Genomic DNA, 16,787 nt, shown 5'->3' on the forward strand with positions numbered 1-16,787 from the left:
ATATTGGATTCCAATGAAAACTCTCAAGGATACGAGTCTAAAGATTTAGGAAGTATTAATGAATGGCAAGTTCATTTTAACTAGCATCAATTATGTGTTTGAGTTGTACCTTTTATTTTACGTTTTTAGCCTAAAAAGTTTTATATTGTCAACAAATCACAATTAATTATATTTATAATTTTAGAAGTAATTACGATTAATGCAAAATGTTTTTAATGATTTAACGAGAGAACAAAATAAATGTTATTTTTCATTGATCTTGAACTAAGAACAAAAAAAGAAAGGTCAAGAAATTTGGAAACTGAAACAACACAAACTTAGTTTTGAAGCTTTTTATATATGGTAAGAGTTCATTTTAAATATTGACTTCAATAATGAATAATAAATTTTACAAAAATATCATAATGTATATTTGAAAAAATATAATTGTTTAAAATCTATCACTAGGTTGGGACAATGGATGTAAAGTTGCACTTTGTTGCTTACAAAAATGAAATATCTTGCCATGCAAAAATATCAGGTTGACTAATCCAATCCACAACATAATCATCTAGTTGACTACCCCAATCATCAATCTGAGTAGTATTGTCTTGAGTAGTATGTTCAACCAATAGATCATTCCATTTCATAAGTTTACTATGTTGAGTGATTGTCGAAATTGGAGTCAAATCAACACGTTGAGTAGCACATTCCTCATGTTCAACCATTAGATAAGTTAAATCCATCATCTCAATAATGTCATCATTAAGTTGTTTTATAGGATCTGTGATAACTTCCATTTGAGGAATGCTATGCATTACATCAACTTGGCTTGAATATGAGGTAATAAAATTGTCATTTGAAATGTTTGGCACAGTATTTTGTATGAAGTCAGTATCATCCTTAAGTTCTGTTAAAAGATCATCCCAAGTTACAATTTTACTTAGTTGATTTGTAGAAGAAGTTGGAGGCAAATCTCCAAGACCTTTGAAATCTACCATTTCACTTGTGTCATCATTAAGTGACTCTATTGGATCAATAGATTGCATTTGAGAAATTTTATCAACTTGGCATGAATGAGAGGGGATAATACTCTCATTAGTCATGTTTTGTATGAAGTTAGTTTCACTTTGTTGCATATTTTTCAGCATGTTGATTCTGTGATTACACGTTTGAATCTTGGAATCTACAAGAGCAACAAATGATTTGGATTTCTCCTCTTCACTATTATGGAAAATTGGACCCTGAATTGGATACTTTTTCTTGAAAATCTCTTTACGCACCTTGGAAATCTCGGCTTCGATTAAATTTTTCTTATATGCAAAATAGTCTTTGATATCGAATTCTTCAAGAGTTGTCTCAATCTTATGATCCTTGTAATTTTTAACCATAGATTGTACAATTGTAGTGTCTTGTGGAAAAGTTATTGGCCTACCGTTATAATCATCGTTATACATAATTAAGCAAATTTCAGCTCCAAACATGGTAGAAAAGGTAGAAATTTTGTTTGATAATCCTTTATTTCTTTGCATGAAAATTGATTTGCGAGCTTTCTCATTTTGTATGCATTTCATAGTTTTTTCTCGACCCATTTCTACAAATATAAATAAATATAAAAATTGTCAATAAAAATACTATCTTGATGGTATAAAATAAAAATAAAATCTATTTGTCCTTAATTCTCTTATGTTTTTGTTATGAGTTAATTCTTTGATTGCTCAGTACACACACAGAAAAACTAAAAATAAATAATAAAGAATTTATCAGGTTTCTTAATTTTCTTTTTCTTTCTATTCATAGAAAAAAAATAGAACTTGTTAAACAATAAATAACAACTTTGTGTTGAGGTAAACAACAAAATAGAAATTGGTATCATATCTTGTAGTTAAATCTTTACCACAGTATTTAAAACACTTGCAACAACAACGATTAAAATCTATAAAAAACAAAATAAAACTAATAAGATCCCTTCTTGATGAATTATTTAGAAAAATTATATATAAAGAAGAACCTTACTCAATTAAAAATGTCTATCAATGTAAAAAAAAATTGACAAGATCACTGAAACATTAACAACAGTTAAAAAAATAGAGGATCGATGTATTTAACTTTAACATGAAGATCAACAGTCAAATATTTGAGAAATTAAAAAATTTACGACAAAGTATTCAAAGATTTAAATAAAATACTAGAACATATGGAGAGGAGAAAAAGCAAAGTGATTCGAAAAATACAAGAATATAAAATAAAACAACCAAAACAACGAAGAAAAAATCATGCAAGAAAAAATTAAATGAAGTTGGTACCTTTGTTTTATAGTGGTTGATATCTCAAACCAGGTGGGGATGCTAAGTGTAAGATTTCAACGAGAAAAAGTACTATTTGAGTTTAACAAGACATATGATGTATATTTATAGAAACAAGATTTTATAACGTGTGATTTTATTTTTGGAACAAATAATTGAATCTCTTAATGAGCTCTGTATTAAATTGGAAAAAAAGGCTATTTAACTGCCAAATATTTGGTTAATTTTCTTACCGAAAAAAAAAGAATCTTTGATTTAGTGACCTTTTCTTTTATTTGTGTTAAAAGATTTATATTTTATCAATAAAGATTAGTTTTTTTTATAACAAAAAATATTAAAGCTCTTTTTATTAACAAAAAAGATTTATAAGTTTTGATTTATGATTCTGGTAGTGGTTGATCTCATGATATTTTGTAATGTTAGATTTTATGAATTTATAATATAAAAACAAGGGATAATGACATTGTCACATTATAAAATTAAGTTGATACTTTGATGAGTTGGATTTTGTGAATATATTTGGGAAACTGAACCAACAAACTACAGTTTTTTTTTTCTCTATATTTTTATTTATAGAAAAATATAAAACTATAATACAATATAAAGTTATATAAGAGTTAAATAAAATAAAAATATTATAAAAATATTATAAATATTTGTTCTATCATGTATTTAATGCATACATATAATAATAACATAATATCGTTATTTATTTTGGTATCCACCTCATAACATGATTTATATCGAATTTAAACTACAAAACTAATTTTTTGAAACAATTATACATATATATATATATTAAATTTAATTAAATTTTTTTTAAAAAAAATTAAATAAATAAAATCATATTATATAATTTTAAAAAACTTCACAACTTTAAAAAAAAATCATTACTAACTCAATAATTATATTATAGGCTAAATTATATCCGTGGTCTCTTAACTTAATTTCAGGTAACGTTTTAGTCCTTTATCTTTTTTTTTTTCCGACTTGGTCCTTTATTTTAATTTTAAGTGACAATTTGATATTTTATGTTTTAAAATTTCAATAATGTTATCCTTTTTTATACAAAAATTCAAAAAAAAAATTTAATCAAAACTCATAAAATTAATTATATTCTTCAATATAATACAAATTTCATCAAATTCGTAACGTAAATCTTCAAATAAACTCATATTTTCATACTTTATTTGATATTGTTAGGAATAAAGGACTAAATCGGGAAACAAAAAAGATAAAGGACTAAAACGTTACCTGAAATTAAGTTAAGGGACCAGATGTAATTTAGCCTATATTATATATGTTTTTTTATAAGAATTCTATTATATATATTAGATAAATTAAATTATGATATGATATATATTTAATGTTAATAATTATAGTAATTTTGTAAGAAATTTAATTTAATTTAATTAAAAAAATTAAATTAATATTCATAATCTTATATATTCGAATTTCAATAGATTTTTTATTTTTTCATTATATAAAATGACACTATTGTCCTTGTGATAAGATGATACCTATTCTTGAAAAATTAATTATTGGTATTTATACATTTTTATTTTATAATTTCGTATAAAGTTATATTTTTTTAAATTTCAAATTTTTATGTTTTACACTAGTTACCGAGTAATTTATTTTCTTATTAATTAATATTTCTGATAAGAATTTTAACCACAAAAATAAATAAGATAAAATTCATGATTAACTTGTCGTTTATATCATATTTCTTTTATCTTAATCACCGAATGAGCATTGAATTGATTACAAAATCCTGGATCAATGAATTTTATATAAATCTTCCATTTAATATTTTAATCAAAGTCAAATTATTTTATTTGTGTTAAGAGATTTACCTTTCTATTTAAACTATAATATTTACCTTGATAGAACTAATATAGTATTATATTTCTTTACTAAATCCAAATCTTTTTTTGTAGCTTTTTAATTTATCAAAGAAGTAAACATTGAAGAAATTTAAATGGAAAAGTGAACCAAAACTAATGGCAATGAAGTAAATTTGATTTTTTTTCCATCTAATTTGATAGTAAAAAATACTACATATCATGTGATGAATAATAAATTAATTAAAGATAATGACATTAGTATTTATAAATTAAATATTTAGATTTTCAATTGAGTTTGACTCGAGATTTTCTAACTCTTTAACCCTTACCACAAAACAATTGAAGTACCCGACCATTCTATTTGATTTTAAATTTGAAATTATCTATATGATAAATTTCATTGTAAACCTTTAATGAGTTTTATAACTACTCAATACCTTTTATGAGGTGTTTTATTATCGATCAATATTATTATTAGTATTGCTAAATGTAAATAGTTTTGGAGATGAAGGAAAAACTAAGCTATTGATTTATTTTAACGTGTAAAAACTATAATAGTAAACTTTTCAATAACACCTTATATATCAATAAACTTACATCTCTTTAGAAACTAACATAAGTGAATATATTTTAATAATTCATGAATCACGACTACCTATTCAATATAATTTTTATGTCATCAACAAAATAAAATAACCTCTTAAATTATATTGAAAAATGTGTGCATAACAAAGAAAAAGCAATTCAGAAAAAAGGAAAAAAAAAAATAGTTGTCATGTTACCTTTCAAAGTGGTTGATCTCTCAAGTCTCAAAACACCAATGTAGTGAAAGTTTTCAACAAAAACAAAAGGGTAATGTTTGAGTTTAATTAGACATGTGTATTTATAGAAACTTGTGATTGTGATGTGGTATGATATTAATGACTAGTAATTAATTCAATCTTCTTACAAAAATTCAATCTCTTAAGGAATTGTATATTTTGATTTGGGAAATCGAATCTATGTAATAGTATTATTTTATTAATTATATATTACATTATTTATTATCGGTTTTTTTAGCCCTTTTATTACTGTTTTTATAAGTTGAACAAAAATAAAACTCTTTGACTACAAAATATTTGCAGAAGAAAAGGAGAAGAAATATTTGACTAATCGATTTTGTATATCTTAAATTTAATATTTCAATCTTTTATTAATTTGCGATCAAAGATTTTTCATTGACAAAGATTCTTTTTAAATTTTTTTAGCTCAGATTTTATTTGACGGAAAGATTTACTTTGATTATACATATCTAAGACAAAAGTAGCACTGTAGGAAATTTTATTTTATTTCTTAAAAATTTAAATTAATATTCATAATTTTTATATATTTCAATTTCCATAGATAGGTTTTGAATTTTCAGATTATACAAAGCTATAAATTATCCATGTGATAAAATCACACATATTCTTTAAAATTAATTATTAATATTTTTATATTTTTATTTTTAATTCAATATCAAATTATATATATATTTTTAATATATATTTTATTATATTTCAATTATTTATAGTTAATATTATATTTTATAAGAGTAAATGAGTAAATTGTCTTCTTATCATATCATATTCTACTGGTTTAAAAAACAATCCTAATTAAAGATAATGATTTTTAGATATGATATAATTTAAAATTAACTTAGCACTGACTCATCAAACACTAGATTGAGACAAAATATGATATATCTTTAAAGTAAATATCATTGTCACAAGAAAGAGCAATTTAAACTGTAATCCCTTTTTCATATGCACTTTTAAAATAAATTATCAAAATATCACTTAGAAATATATAATTAGTGTAATGAACTTACTCATGTCTAAGGGAAATTTAATTTCTAGTGATAGTAGTGTGATTTAGTGATAGATTAAGTTAGTATAATGAATTTAATCATATCTTTGTTGTTGTAAAAGACACATATAAATGTTATAGACATGACATTAGTGATAGATTAAGTTGCTTGAATGTCATCTACAATTATGAAGTGGAGATATGCAATTGCGGCCGCTTATCGCATTCGAAAAAATGAAGAAAAAAAAACCAAGACAAGGCGACCGGCGATGAGCTCCGGTGGTGTTTTCCGGTAAGTAGAGTTGAGATCAGTGCATTCCAAGTTGTTTGTGAATTGTGATGATACTACAAAGCCAAATTGCTATTCCAAGTTGTTTTGTTTTTTCATCCTGCTAAGTTTTTGTCTTTAATTTTTATTTTCATTTAGTTTAAATGCATTTACATCCTCAATTATATTCTATTTTATTTTATTCAAACTTAATTTTCTATCATCTTATTTTTAAATCTGGTTTTTTATCCTTTATTTATAGACTTTTGAAATATTAGTGTTTTTTTTAATGATTTTTATGATGAGTCCGTCTCATTAATGATATAATGTTGAAGTTGTAGTGGTGATTTCATTAAATTATCTGTTACATCATTTAAACATTTCATATAATTTATATTCTTTAATTTAAATATATATTTTAAGGTAATTAATTTATGTTAAGGTGTTATTTATATATCACTCTTTTAATAAGATATTATCATAAAAAAATTGATTTTCTAAGTATATTAAATCTAATTAATTAAGAAATTATAATTTTTTTTAATCAGATATAACTTATAAATTTTAATTTTGATGATTTAACTATTCAATCTAAACTAATTATATAAAGAATAACTTAGAAATCTATTTTTTTTAACTAAATAGTTTGATTGACATTTTGAAATTACAATTTCTACAATTCAATGCTTTTGTTTGAAGCGTTGAATTATCAAAATTATAATTTTGAGTCATTATTTTTGTATTTAAGTTAAACTTAACTATTGGATCAACGAAATTGAAATTCATAATTAGTTAAATTAATTAATTAAGACTGAACAATTGATTCATCTAAATAAGAATTTGTAAGTAATTGTCAATGTAATTAAGTTAGATTCAATTATTAGATCATCAATTTATAATTTATAAATTATAGTTAATCTAATTAGTTAAGACTAAACTATTTAAATTACCGAAAATAAATTTCTACGTCATTGTTTGATTAATTATGTTAGATTGAATCATTTAAGTAATAGTACTATATTTTATATTCCTAGTGAAAATTTTATAGAAAATTAAAACTTATTTAACCCTTTTAAATAACACTATTATATTTTATAATTTTATTGAGAAAAGATAAATAAATAAAATATATATATTATTTTTGCGAGCAACATACCTAATAAAAAAAACTTATTGGTGGTATTGTTAATTAAATCTTAAGACATGTTACGTACCATGAAGTTGTTGTTTAAAAGTTAGATTTATAGGACAAATAATAGAGCCAACAAACTTCTCAAGGCACAATATCTATGTAATATATAAAAAAAAAAAATATATATATATATATATATGTTTTTAGTTTCTCTAAATATATGAACTATTATTTTTAGTTTTTTTATTTATATTTCTGATAAATTAATAAAGATTTAAGATTAAAAAGTTAAATTTAATCTTTAATTTAAATTAATAGATAAATTAATAAAAATTTAAGATTAAAAAGTTAAATTATTAAATTAATAATATTTTAAAATGTTATTAATTATGTCATCAAAAAAGCCACTTGGAACATGCAACATGAACTTTTGTAAAAAAAAAAGAATGAATTGCTAATAAAAAATTTAAAATGATCAATATTCAAATAAATTTTTTAGAATAACTAAAAGTAAAAATTGATATATTTAAATAAACTAAGAACATATTTAATCCTAAAAAACCATTAACTCTATACTTCTTATTACTAATAGTATATAGTAATGAATAACAAATCTAAAAGAGATATCATAATGTAGATTTAAAAAAATGTAATTGTATAAAATCCATCATTAGGTTGGGAAAATGGATGTAAAATTGCACCTTATTGATCACAAAATTGAAATATCTTGTCATGCAAAAATATCAAGTTGACTAATCCAATTCACAACATAATCATCTAGTTGATCACCCCAATAATCAAAGTGAGTAGTATGTTGAGCCAATAGATCATTCCATTTCACAAGTTTACTATGTTGAGTTGTGTTGACACCTAATTTTGTCTGATTTTTATTTATTTTTTATTTTTTATTAAAAACGAAAATAATAATAATAATAATAATAATAATAATAATAATAAATATATAAATATATGTGAAGAAATATAAAAATAAAAATAAATAATTAGGGCTATAAGCTTTAGACAATCACAAGTATTTTCAGTTCTTATTTGCCTCTAATTCTGATTCAGACTCTTTTCTAAAATATAAAAAAAAAAATTAATAATAAGAAATAAAAATAAAATAAACTGAAAAGAAATGAATTGATGGTCATAAAAGTCGATGTAATGATTATCAAAATAAATGGAAAAAAAAAACCGAAAAGAAATGGATTGGTAGTCATAAAAATCAGTATAATGGTGATCAGTTGAATAGAAAAGAAACCAAAGAAATGAATCAATGGCAATAAGAATCAGTATAATTGTGACCAATTAAATGAAAAGAAACCGTAAAGAAATAGATTAATGGTAATCAATTGACAATTATTCTCTTGTCTTTTGTAATCTACACCCAAAAGTCTATAAATAGGCTGTCATAAGAGGCAAAAAGAAAGACAATTCGAAACACAAATTGAGAGCACATAAAAAATAGAGAGATTAATTGGCAATCGAAACACAAACTATCAGTGATCATCACATACTCATGTGGACGATATCTTTGAGAAGATTGACGTTCTCTAGTAGATCTTCTCAACTAAAACTCGACTGGTGACTCAACTGGAACCTGCTCATCATGGTGAGGCACATGATCATCAGTTACATTCTCATCATCTACCTGTATATCTCCCCTATCAATAAGAATTTCTGTAGGGGGCTTAGGTGCAACATCAATGTAACTTCTGGAATTTGGTTTCTGTTTTTCAGCTTTATCAAAATCTTCAACGGTCTGGTCTTCAAGAAATATCACATCTCGACTTCTGATAATTTTCTTGTCAATCGGATTCCACAATCTATAACCAAATTCTTCATCACCATAACCGATGAATATACACTGTTTGAATTTACTATCAAGCTTGGACCTCTCATCTCTTGGAACGTGAACAAAGCATCTGCAACCAAAAAACTCTCAAATGACTGTAAGAGACATCTTTCCATGTCCACACTATACTTGGAACATCACAATCAAGTGGAATAGAAGGAGAAAGATTGATCAAATCCACTGCAGTTTTCATTGCTTCACCCCAAAAGGATTTCGATAATTTTGCATGAGAGAGCATAAATCTGATTCTGTCATTAATCGTACAATTCATTCTCTCTGCAACACCATTATGATGAGGTGTCTTTGGAATTGTTTTCTCAAACATGATTCCATGTTCTCTAAAATAATCTTCCAATGGACCTTTGTATTCACCACCATTATTTGATCGAACACATTTCAATTTCCTTCCCTTTTCTCTTTCAACACTTGCATGAAAATGCTTGAAGACTCCAAATACCTAGTCTTTAGATTTCAAAGGAAATGCCCACACTTTTCTAGAGTGGTCGTCAATAAAAGTAACAAAATATGATGCACCACCAAGATATTTACTATCCATCATACAAACATCAGTATGAACTAAATCAAGAATATTTTGCCTCATATGAGGACCAATATTATGAAAAGAAATTCTATGTTGTTTTCCAGCAAAACAATGGGTGCAAGTTTTTAGAGACGTACCTTTCGCAGGAAGAAATTTTTTCTTTGCAAGTATGTTGAGTCATTTCTCACTCAAGTGACCAAGGCACATATGCCATAAATCAGAAGATGCATCTTCAATTGCATTCACTTCTTCCTTGCATAACTTCGTAGGCATCCTATAGAGAGAAGTGGAACTTTGCTCCTTTGCAACCACTAGGGACCCTTTGGTGATTTTACATATACCACCACCACCAAAGTAAGTGTGATAACCCTCAATATCCAATGCTTTCACTGAAATCAAATTAAGACGAATATTAGGTACATGTCTAACATTCTTCAATTGAAGCTTACAATCAATTCCAGTTTCAACCCAAACATCTCCCATACCGATAATTTTACATACTTCTTAATCTCCCATTTTTACCATACTAAAACCATCAGCACTGTAAGATGAGAAGAAATCACGCCTAGGAGTAACATGATATGAGACACCTGAATCAATAATCCAAGTTGAATCCTGACATGCAAGGTTTATGGAATTATCATCACAAACAATGTAAACATTATTAACAGATGCAACTATTGTTGTATCTTTATCATTTTTCTTCTCTTTGTCTTCATCTTTTTCCCTTGATTGATCTCTCTTAAGGAATCTGCAATTTCTTTTTATGTGACCCGCTTTGCCACAATGATAGCATATCACTTCTTTTCTAGTCCTCGACTTGCTTCTTGACTTGCTACGACTTTCAGAGTTGTTGCGTCTATGGAAGTTTCTAGATTGACTTCTCCCCCGTGACTCTGTAACTAGTGCGTCTAACTTTGAGGAAGAACCAATCAAACCAGTTCCTTTCTTCGAGCTTCTTCGTTCAACATGCTCTCTTTAACTGTTGACTTTTTCAACTTTCCACTTGGAGCTGAATTGGTCAACGTCACAACAAGGACTTCCCAATTATCAAGAAAGGAACTCATCTTCTTCCAGTCAACGTCAGATTTATCTTCGAGTTTAGCAATGTCACCCTCAATAGGATCATACAAATCTTTACTGTATAACATGTCTTCCATGAGAGTCTTCCAAAGTGAGTAATTAGAAGAGTTGAGTTTAATCATATTGGGACCTTTATTTTCCTCCTCCATTTAAATGCACAAATCAACTGAGCTCTAGATACAACTTTGTTGGGAGAAACCAGAGATAATTAGCGATAGCTATCTCAATAATGCATAATACTTTTCCCCCACCTGTGCAGATAAATGGAAAAACAGAAAATACAATTTCACAAAGCAAAAATAATTGGCAGAAAATTAAATATGAGACAAACACAATTTTAACGTGGAAAACTTCCCTCAAATTGAGAGAATAAAAACCACGAGACCTAGTCCAGTAAAAACTTCCACTATAGTAATTAATGGGTACACCAGAGTCTTCCTAATAGCAATAAGGAACATCAATCAACAATAACAACCTTATAACAACCTTCCACTAAAGTGGGTATGCCAAAGTAACTCTCAGAGAAGATAAAACTACTCAAACTGAATATTAAAATAACAAACTCAGTGGTAAGAATAACATACTAAATTTGTAGATCAAACGGAACAAGTTTGCTATACACCTGTTACCACCACTGGAACCAAACTCTTATTTTTCTTCTCTGACCGCCGTTCTATTTCGTTCATCTAATTCTTAGAATTTCTAAATCCCTTTTATTTCCTTCACGTGAGCCTAGTCCAATAATACCTTTTTTTTTCTTTCTTTTATTTCAATAATAATAATACTAATACTAATAAAACTAGTGGGTTCCACTTGGGGAGTAAGTCCACCCAACATTTCTTAATCCTCATACGGGAGAGATTTTTAGAGGTGAATTTAGAGAAGGAGATAATAGATACTTCATCTTCAAAAGATACTTGGAGGTATTTGAAAATGTAAGTGAGTTCTATTCCATAAAATATAGTGGCAGTCTTCTTGGGGTTCCTTGATGCCTTTAGCATGAAGTTGAATATAAAAGTAAGTTTATGGAGATTTCATTTAACTTACGGTGAATAATCATAAGATTAATGTCAATCATGCTACAGTAGATTTTAGCGAAAGGATGGAGGTTGGAAGCAATTCTCTCACCTTCAGGATCAATTTTTTATATTTTATTAAGAACCTCAATTTTGGTGATTTTGATGGCATTGTACCAAATGTTGTTGTTTTTGTGCAAGCATCTCTCTTCATTTGGAATGTTAAAGGCTTATCAACAATTTGAATGAAGTTTCTCCAACCAAACTTTATTAGAACTAAATAGATTTCAAAGTACTTAGACCTTGTTTTGATGATATCAAAATCGATTTGTGGAAATAATTTAAGACACTAATATTTTATTTAAGTGTGCAGTTTCAAAACCACAAATACTAAAATGATAATAAAATTTATCATTATTATTAATCTATTACACAATCCTTAATTTTCTATTATTTTCAATAAAGGTAGTTAATAAGATTGATTTTGTTTTTATTACAATTTCCTTAAAAAATATGTCATCACTGCTAATTATGGTCAACCAATAAGATTGACCTTCCTCTTACAAACTTTTTTAATTAAAAATCTGATATTCTAATTCTAAAAATCTCATTTTATTAAATTATTTTTGTTTTTTTAAAATAACATAATAATTTCGATTTTTTTTTAAACCATAATAAAATGTCCAACGTATTGTATTTTTTTTACTTTTATTATCTAGTAAAATTTTAATATTTCTAGATAGAATTAGGTGTTTACAACTACAACCAACTCTGCCTCTAGAAAGTTGAATTTATTTTGCTAAGTCTACCGCTAACGAAGAAAGCAAATCTTGGTTAAAGCCTGTCTCTAATGAAGAAAATCATATTTTACTAAAGTCTGCCTCTGATGAATAATACAAGACTTTGTTAAATCTACCTCTGATAAATTTCCTTTAGAGATGAAACAAGCGTCTGACTTCCTCTACCTTTGATAAGTTGCCTTTGGCGAAATTCGATTATCAAAAGTCAACATTCTGGCAAAAGTCAACGATCTGGTAAAAAGTCAATGTTAGAAAAAAAATCAATGCTTATGATAAAAGTCCACACTATGACAAAGTCGACGTCTCTGAAAAAGTCAACGTCTGACAAGAGTCAAAGAGCTGATGCAGTTGATTCTCTAATAAGACAAAGAGCGCACTGCCTCTAATTATCAGCACTACCTCTAACAATTTGAATCTGATTATCTACACTACATGTGATAATTTGCTAGGTCTGATTTTGATTTTCAATTTAAGCTCAACGATCATATTTATTTTTAACTAGATCAATTGCTGAAAACAATGAAACTTCATGCTGAAGGACACAAGCCCATTCCATGAAGGACAAAAAGCCATACTTTGAAGGATGAGGCTATGATGTAAGGCTTCTATAAAAGCAAACACATTTTGAGATGAAAAAACACACAACAACTTACAACCTTTTAAAAGAGAAACAAACACAACACAAGAAGCAAAACACTGAATTCCAAATTGTCAAATTTATCTAAGTGTCGAGAAATAAAATTTAAAAGCATTATATCTTGTAAACATCCTCTAGTAAAAGAGATATTTCAACAAACACAAACATTTATTCTTTTGTAACTAAGCCTAGTAGTGGTTGATTGTTTTCCTCAACAGCTTGATGATACTAAACTAAAAGTTGAGAAGACATTATTAGAACTTGTAATATAGTCCAGTATTGGCTGCCATTTCTTCAATAACTTGACAATACAAAGTTGAAGGTGAGAAGATTGAATACAATCATTGTGACTAACCAATGTTCAAGTGTAAGTTATGTTTCAGTGTGTTTAGTGGATTAAATCCTTTAGAGGAAGGGACTTGACGTAGCTACTAAGTTAGTAGTGAATCAAAATAAATTGTTGAGTCTTACAATCTATTTTATCTTATCTTTTTCATTTATTTATTTCAGTTTTTAAACCATTTGAAATATTTTAAAAAACAGTAAACACAATTCAAACTCATATTCTCTTGTGTTTCTTGACCAACAAATTTGTTGGGAATATCAAAATATCTTCCACATGAAATGGGACTTGCCCATTTATCTTGAAAGTTTTTTTCCTTAAAAAAGATAAGAGGGCTTAGTACTGAATAAATAGTATAATTTTAAAAAAGGATTCGACTCCACTGGGGATCGAACCCAGAATCTCTGGTTCCGTAGACCAGCGCCTTATCCATTGGGCCATGGAGTCTTCTGTTGTTTATTTTTATTTACCTTTGCTTTTCATTATTTACTGTTTCAATTCAACTACAACACCCCCAAAAGTAAAACCCACACGGTTGATGGAAAGAAAACAAGATTTAATTTCAGCATTGGAAAGAAATATTAATTTCATAATTGAAAGAAAATGCAAATTAAGTTGTTTCTAGCATTTCCTGCTTCATTTCAGTTTTATTTTAGCATTTGTCTAATATTTTCTTTTGACACAAATTTTGTCAAAACAAAACTTTGTCCAAAAAAACAACATTTACATTAAAATATACAAATTTTCAGCCTGATTTTTGTATTCTACCACCCTACAAAACAATGAACCAAACCAAGAAAAGAAATTTCCCTATTTTAAATATCCATAGCTGTTCTTTGTTGTTGAATAACAAAAACAGAAGCTTTACCACCAGCATCAGTTGAAGCCAACAAATCTCCCAACACACCAAGTTCAGGATACTCACTCCATTGCAACAATCCAGAAGTTTGTGATGTCTCAATCCCAGCTTGTCTTCCAACAACAATCAAATCAAACTCATTCACCAATGACCTAACAATCAAAGCTGTTTGAGGTCCATCTTTCCCTCTTTCCTCAACATATTTCACATAAACATCACCAATTTTACTCTCTGTCTTAATCTCACTCAACAATTCATTATCAAGTATACTTTCCCAACAACCCTTTGAATCACAATCATCAACAGTCAAGAATCTAACAACAGTTAATTTCACATGTGGATTCTTAGTCATTCTCTTTGTTAAAAAAAGTGCTTCTCTATCATCTTTTCCACCTATGAAAAATAAACATACTTTATAAGGTGTTTCCAATGAAAAAATATGTGTCATTTGTGCTCTTTCAATTAACACACCAACAGAACATGGTGCTCTTTCCAAAACTCTAAAATTCAAGTCCCTTAACAACTCGTCTTCCAACTCGATCGAGTTTCCATCGGACGACCATTTCCGATGAAAAGGCAGGACAATAAGTGATGTAAATTTGTCAAGTGCTAATGTACATATGTCATCATACATCATTTCGGACGGCGATATAGCAGTGAATGTGTTAACAACTAAACAACCATCGAACTCCTTTTCGAAACTTTCGAACAATTCCACAAGTTTTTCAGCCACAGATGAGTTTGAATTTGATTTCTTCTTTTTTTGAAGTTGGTGACAAATGAAAATTGGAGAAGCTCTTCCAACTAACTCAATGAGTTGAAGAACGTAAGTACAAATTGGATTTTGTTTTGTAGGGTATGTTGCTTCTAGAAAGTTTATTGTTGCTGGAATATTGTCTGTTCTATGAATACATGCTAATACTCTAAGTTCTGTGTTGCTTTTTAGATCACATATGTTTCTTTTTGTGTAACCAGTGTATTTCTTTGTTGGATCATACACATAACCCAATAACAATGGAACTAATGTTGTGTTTAATACAATACATATCATTAACAATGCAAATATGTTATCTGGGATACCCTGCATTCAAATAATAATAATAATAAGTCAACAATAAACAAAACAAAACAAAACAATTAATATTAACATATCAAAGTAAAATACTTACTATGGTATCTCTGACCAAAGTAAATGCAGCCATTTCCACAATGCCTTTCCCACTCATAATCAAAGATAATGAAATAGCATCATTCAATGGCATTTCACTTCGTAAAGGAGGTATCATACAAGCAATAAATTTTGTAACAAAACTCACTACAATAACAATCAAAGTTTGCACCATAAAATCATCAACACTTCCATCCAATTCATTTCTCCATCTCAAAAAATCTTTCAAATCCACTCTCATCGTACATGTAGTCACAAAAAGTGGCATAAAAACCCCATTAACAAATGTGTCAATTTTGTTAATAATAGCTGTGCCTAATGGAGGTCCTTCAGGAATAGCCAAACCAAACACAAAAGGTCCAAAAAGAACAAAAAATCCAAATCGATATGTTGCATAAGATGATAGCAGAGTCATAATAAGTATGCTATAAACATAATTATCACTCACATGAGAACCTTCTGGTGTCTGTTTTATAATCCAAAACATTGCAGGTCGAATGACGAACATAACCAATAGTACAAACAAGATTGCAGCAGCCATACAAACCAATGCTTTTGATAAACCATATTCCGCATACAATTTAGCAAATGTTAGTGTTGATGCTAAGAAAACACTGAAAATTTCACTGACTAACGATGCGGATTGGCCTATTCGGCCTAATTCCGAATTCAAGATTTTCAGATCACTTAAAACAGATGAAATCACTGGAAAAGGTGTCATACAAAATAATCCAATGATGACTCCAAGTATTTTTATTTGGTCATTTGTTAGGTATTTTGATGAGTACAAATTTAGAACAGCCATGCCACATAGAAATGGAGCCATTATAGCTAAAGAACCAATGTTTGTGGCACCACTTCTTGTTTTGTGTACCACACTCATATCTGTTTTTACCCCAATGTAAAATAGGAATAGCATGTAACCAAATACTGAAACTAGTCCAAGATTTTGTTGTGAATCAAAGAAGAATATTGTCTTCATTCTTAATGTCCAATGTGCATTGAAGGTATTTGCTAAGATTAGACCAACCTACATAAATGAACAACTAGCATATATTAGTCATATGTGAAGCACTAACATAGACAAAAGAAAATGAAAATGTAATCACGTTTGTGTTGTGTTGGT

General features: G+C 27.6%; 2 protein-coding genes and 1 non-coding gene across 3 annotated transcripts; all 3 read right to left on the reverse strand.

The window, feature by feature from the left end:
- Positions 1–482: 482 nt before the first annotated feature.
- On the reverse strand, positions 483–1,571 carry LOC101496532 (uncharacterized). The gene has a single exon (XM_004516649.1). It carries the CDS (start codon positions 1,569–1,571, stop codon positions 483–485), a length of 1,089 nt encoding a protein of 362 aa, XP_004516706.1.
- Positions 1,572–14,008: 12,437 nt separating this feature from the next.
- TRNAR-ACG (transfer RNA arginine (anticodon ACG)) lies at positions 14,009–14,081 on the reverse strand. Its single transcript has one exon. It is a non-coding gene; the product is annotated as a tRNA-Arg (tRNA).
- A 368-nt stretch (positions 14,082–14,449) lies between these two features.
- LOC101496863 (cation/H(+) antiporter 3-like) lies at positions 14,450–16,787 on the reverse strand. The gene is made up of 2 exons (XM_012712265.2): positions 15,663–16,787; positions 14,450–15,574 (listed from the first exon to the last, which is right to left on the reverse strand). The coding sequence occupies exons 1-2, from the start codon at positions 16,641–16,643 to the stop codon at positions 14,450–14,452; spliced, it is 2,106 nt and encodes a 701-aa protein (XP_012567719.2). The 5' UTR covers positions 16,644–16,787.

The sequence above is a fragment of the Cicer arietinum genome, chromosome 8, assembly GCF_000331145.2.
Source record: "Cicer arietinum cultivar CDC Frontier isolate Library 1 chromosome 8, Cicar.CDCFrontier_v2.0, whole genome shotgun sequence".
Classification (NCBI taxonomy): domain Eukaryota; kingdom Viridiplantae; phylum Streptophyta; class Magnoliopsida; order Fabales; family Fabaceae; genus Cicer; species Cicer arietinum.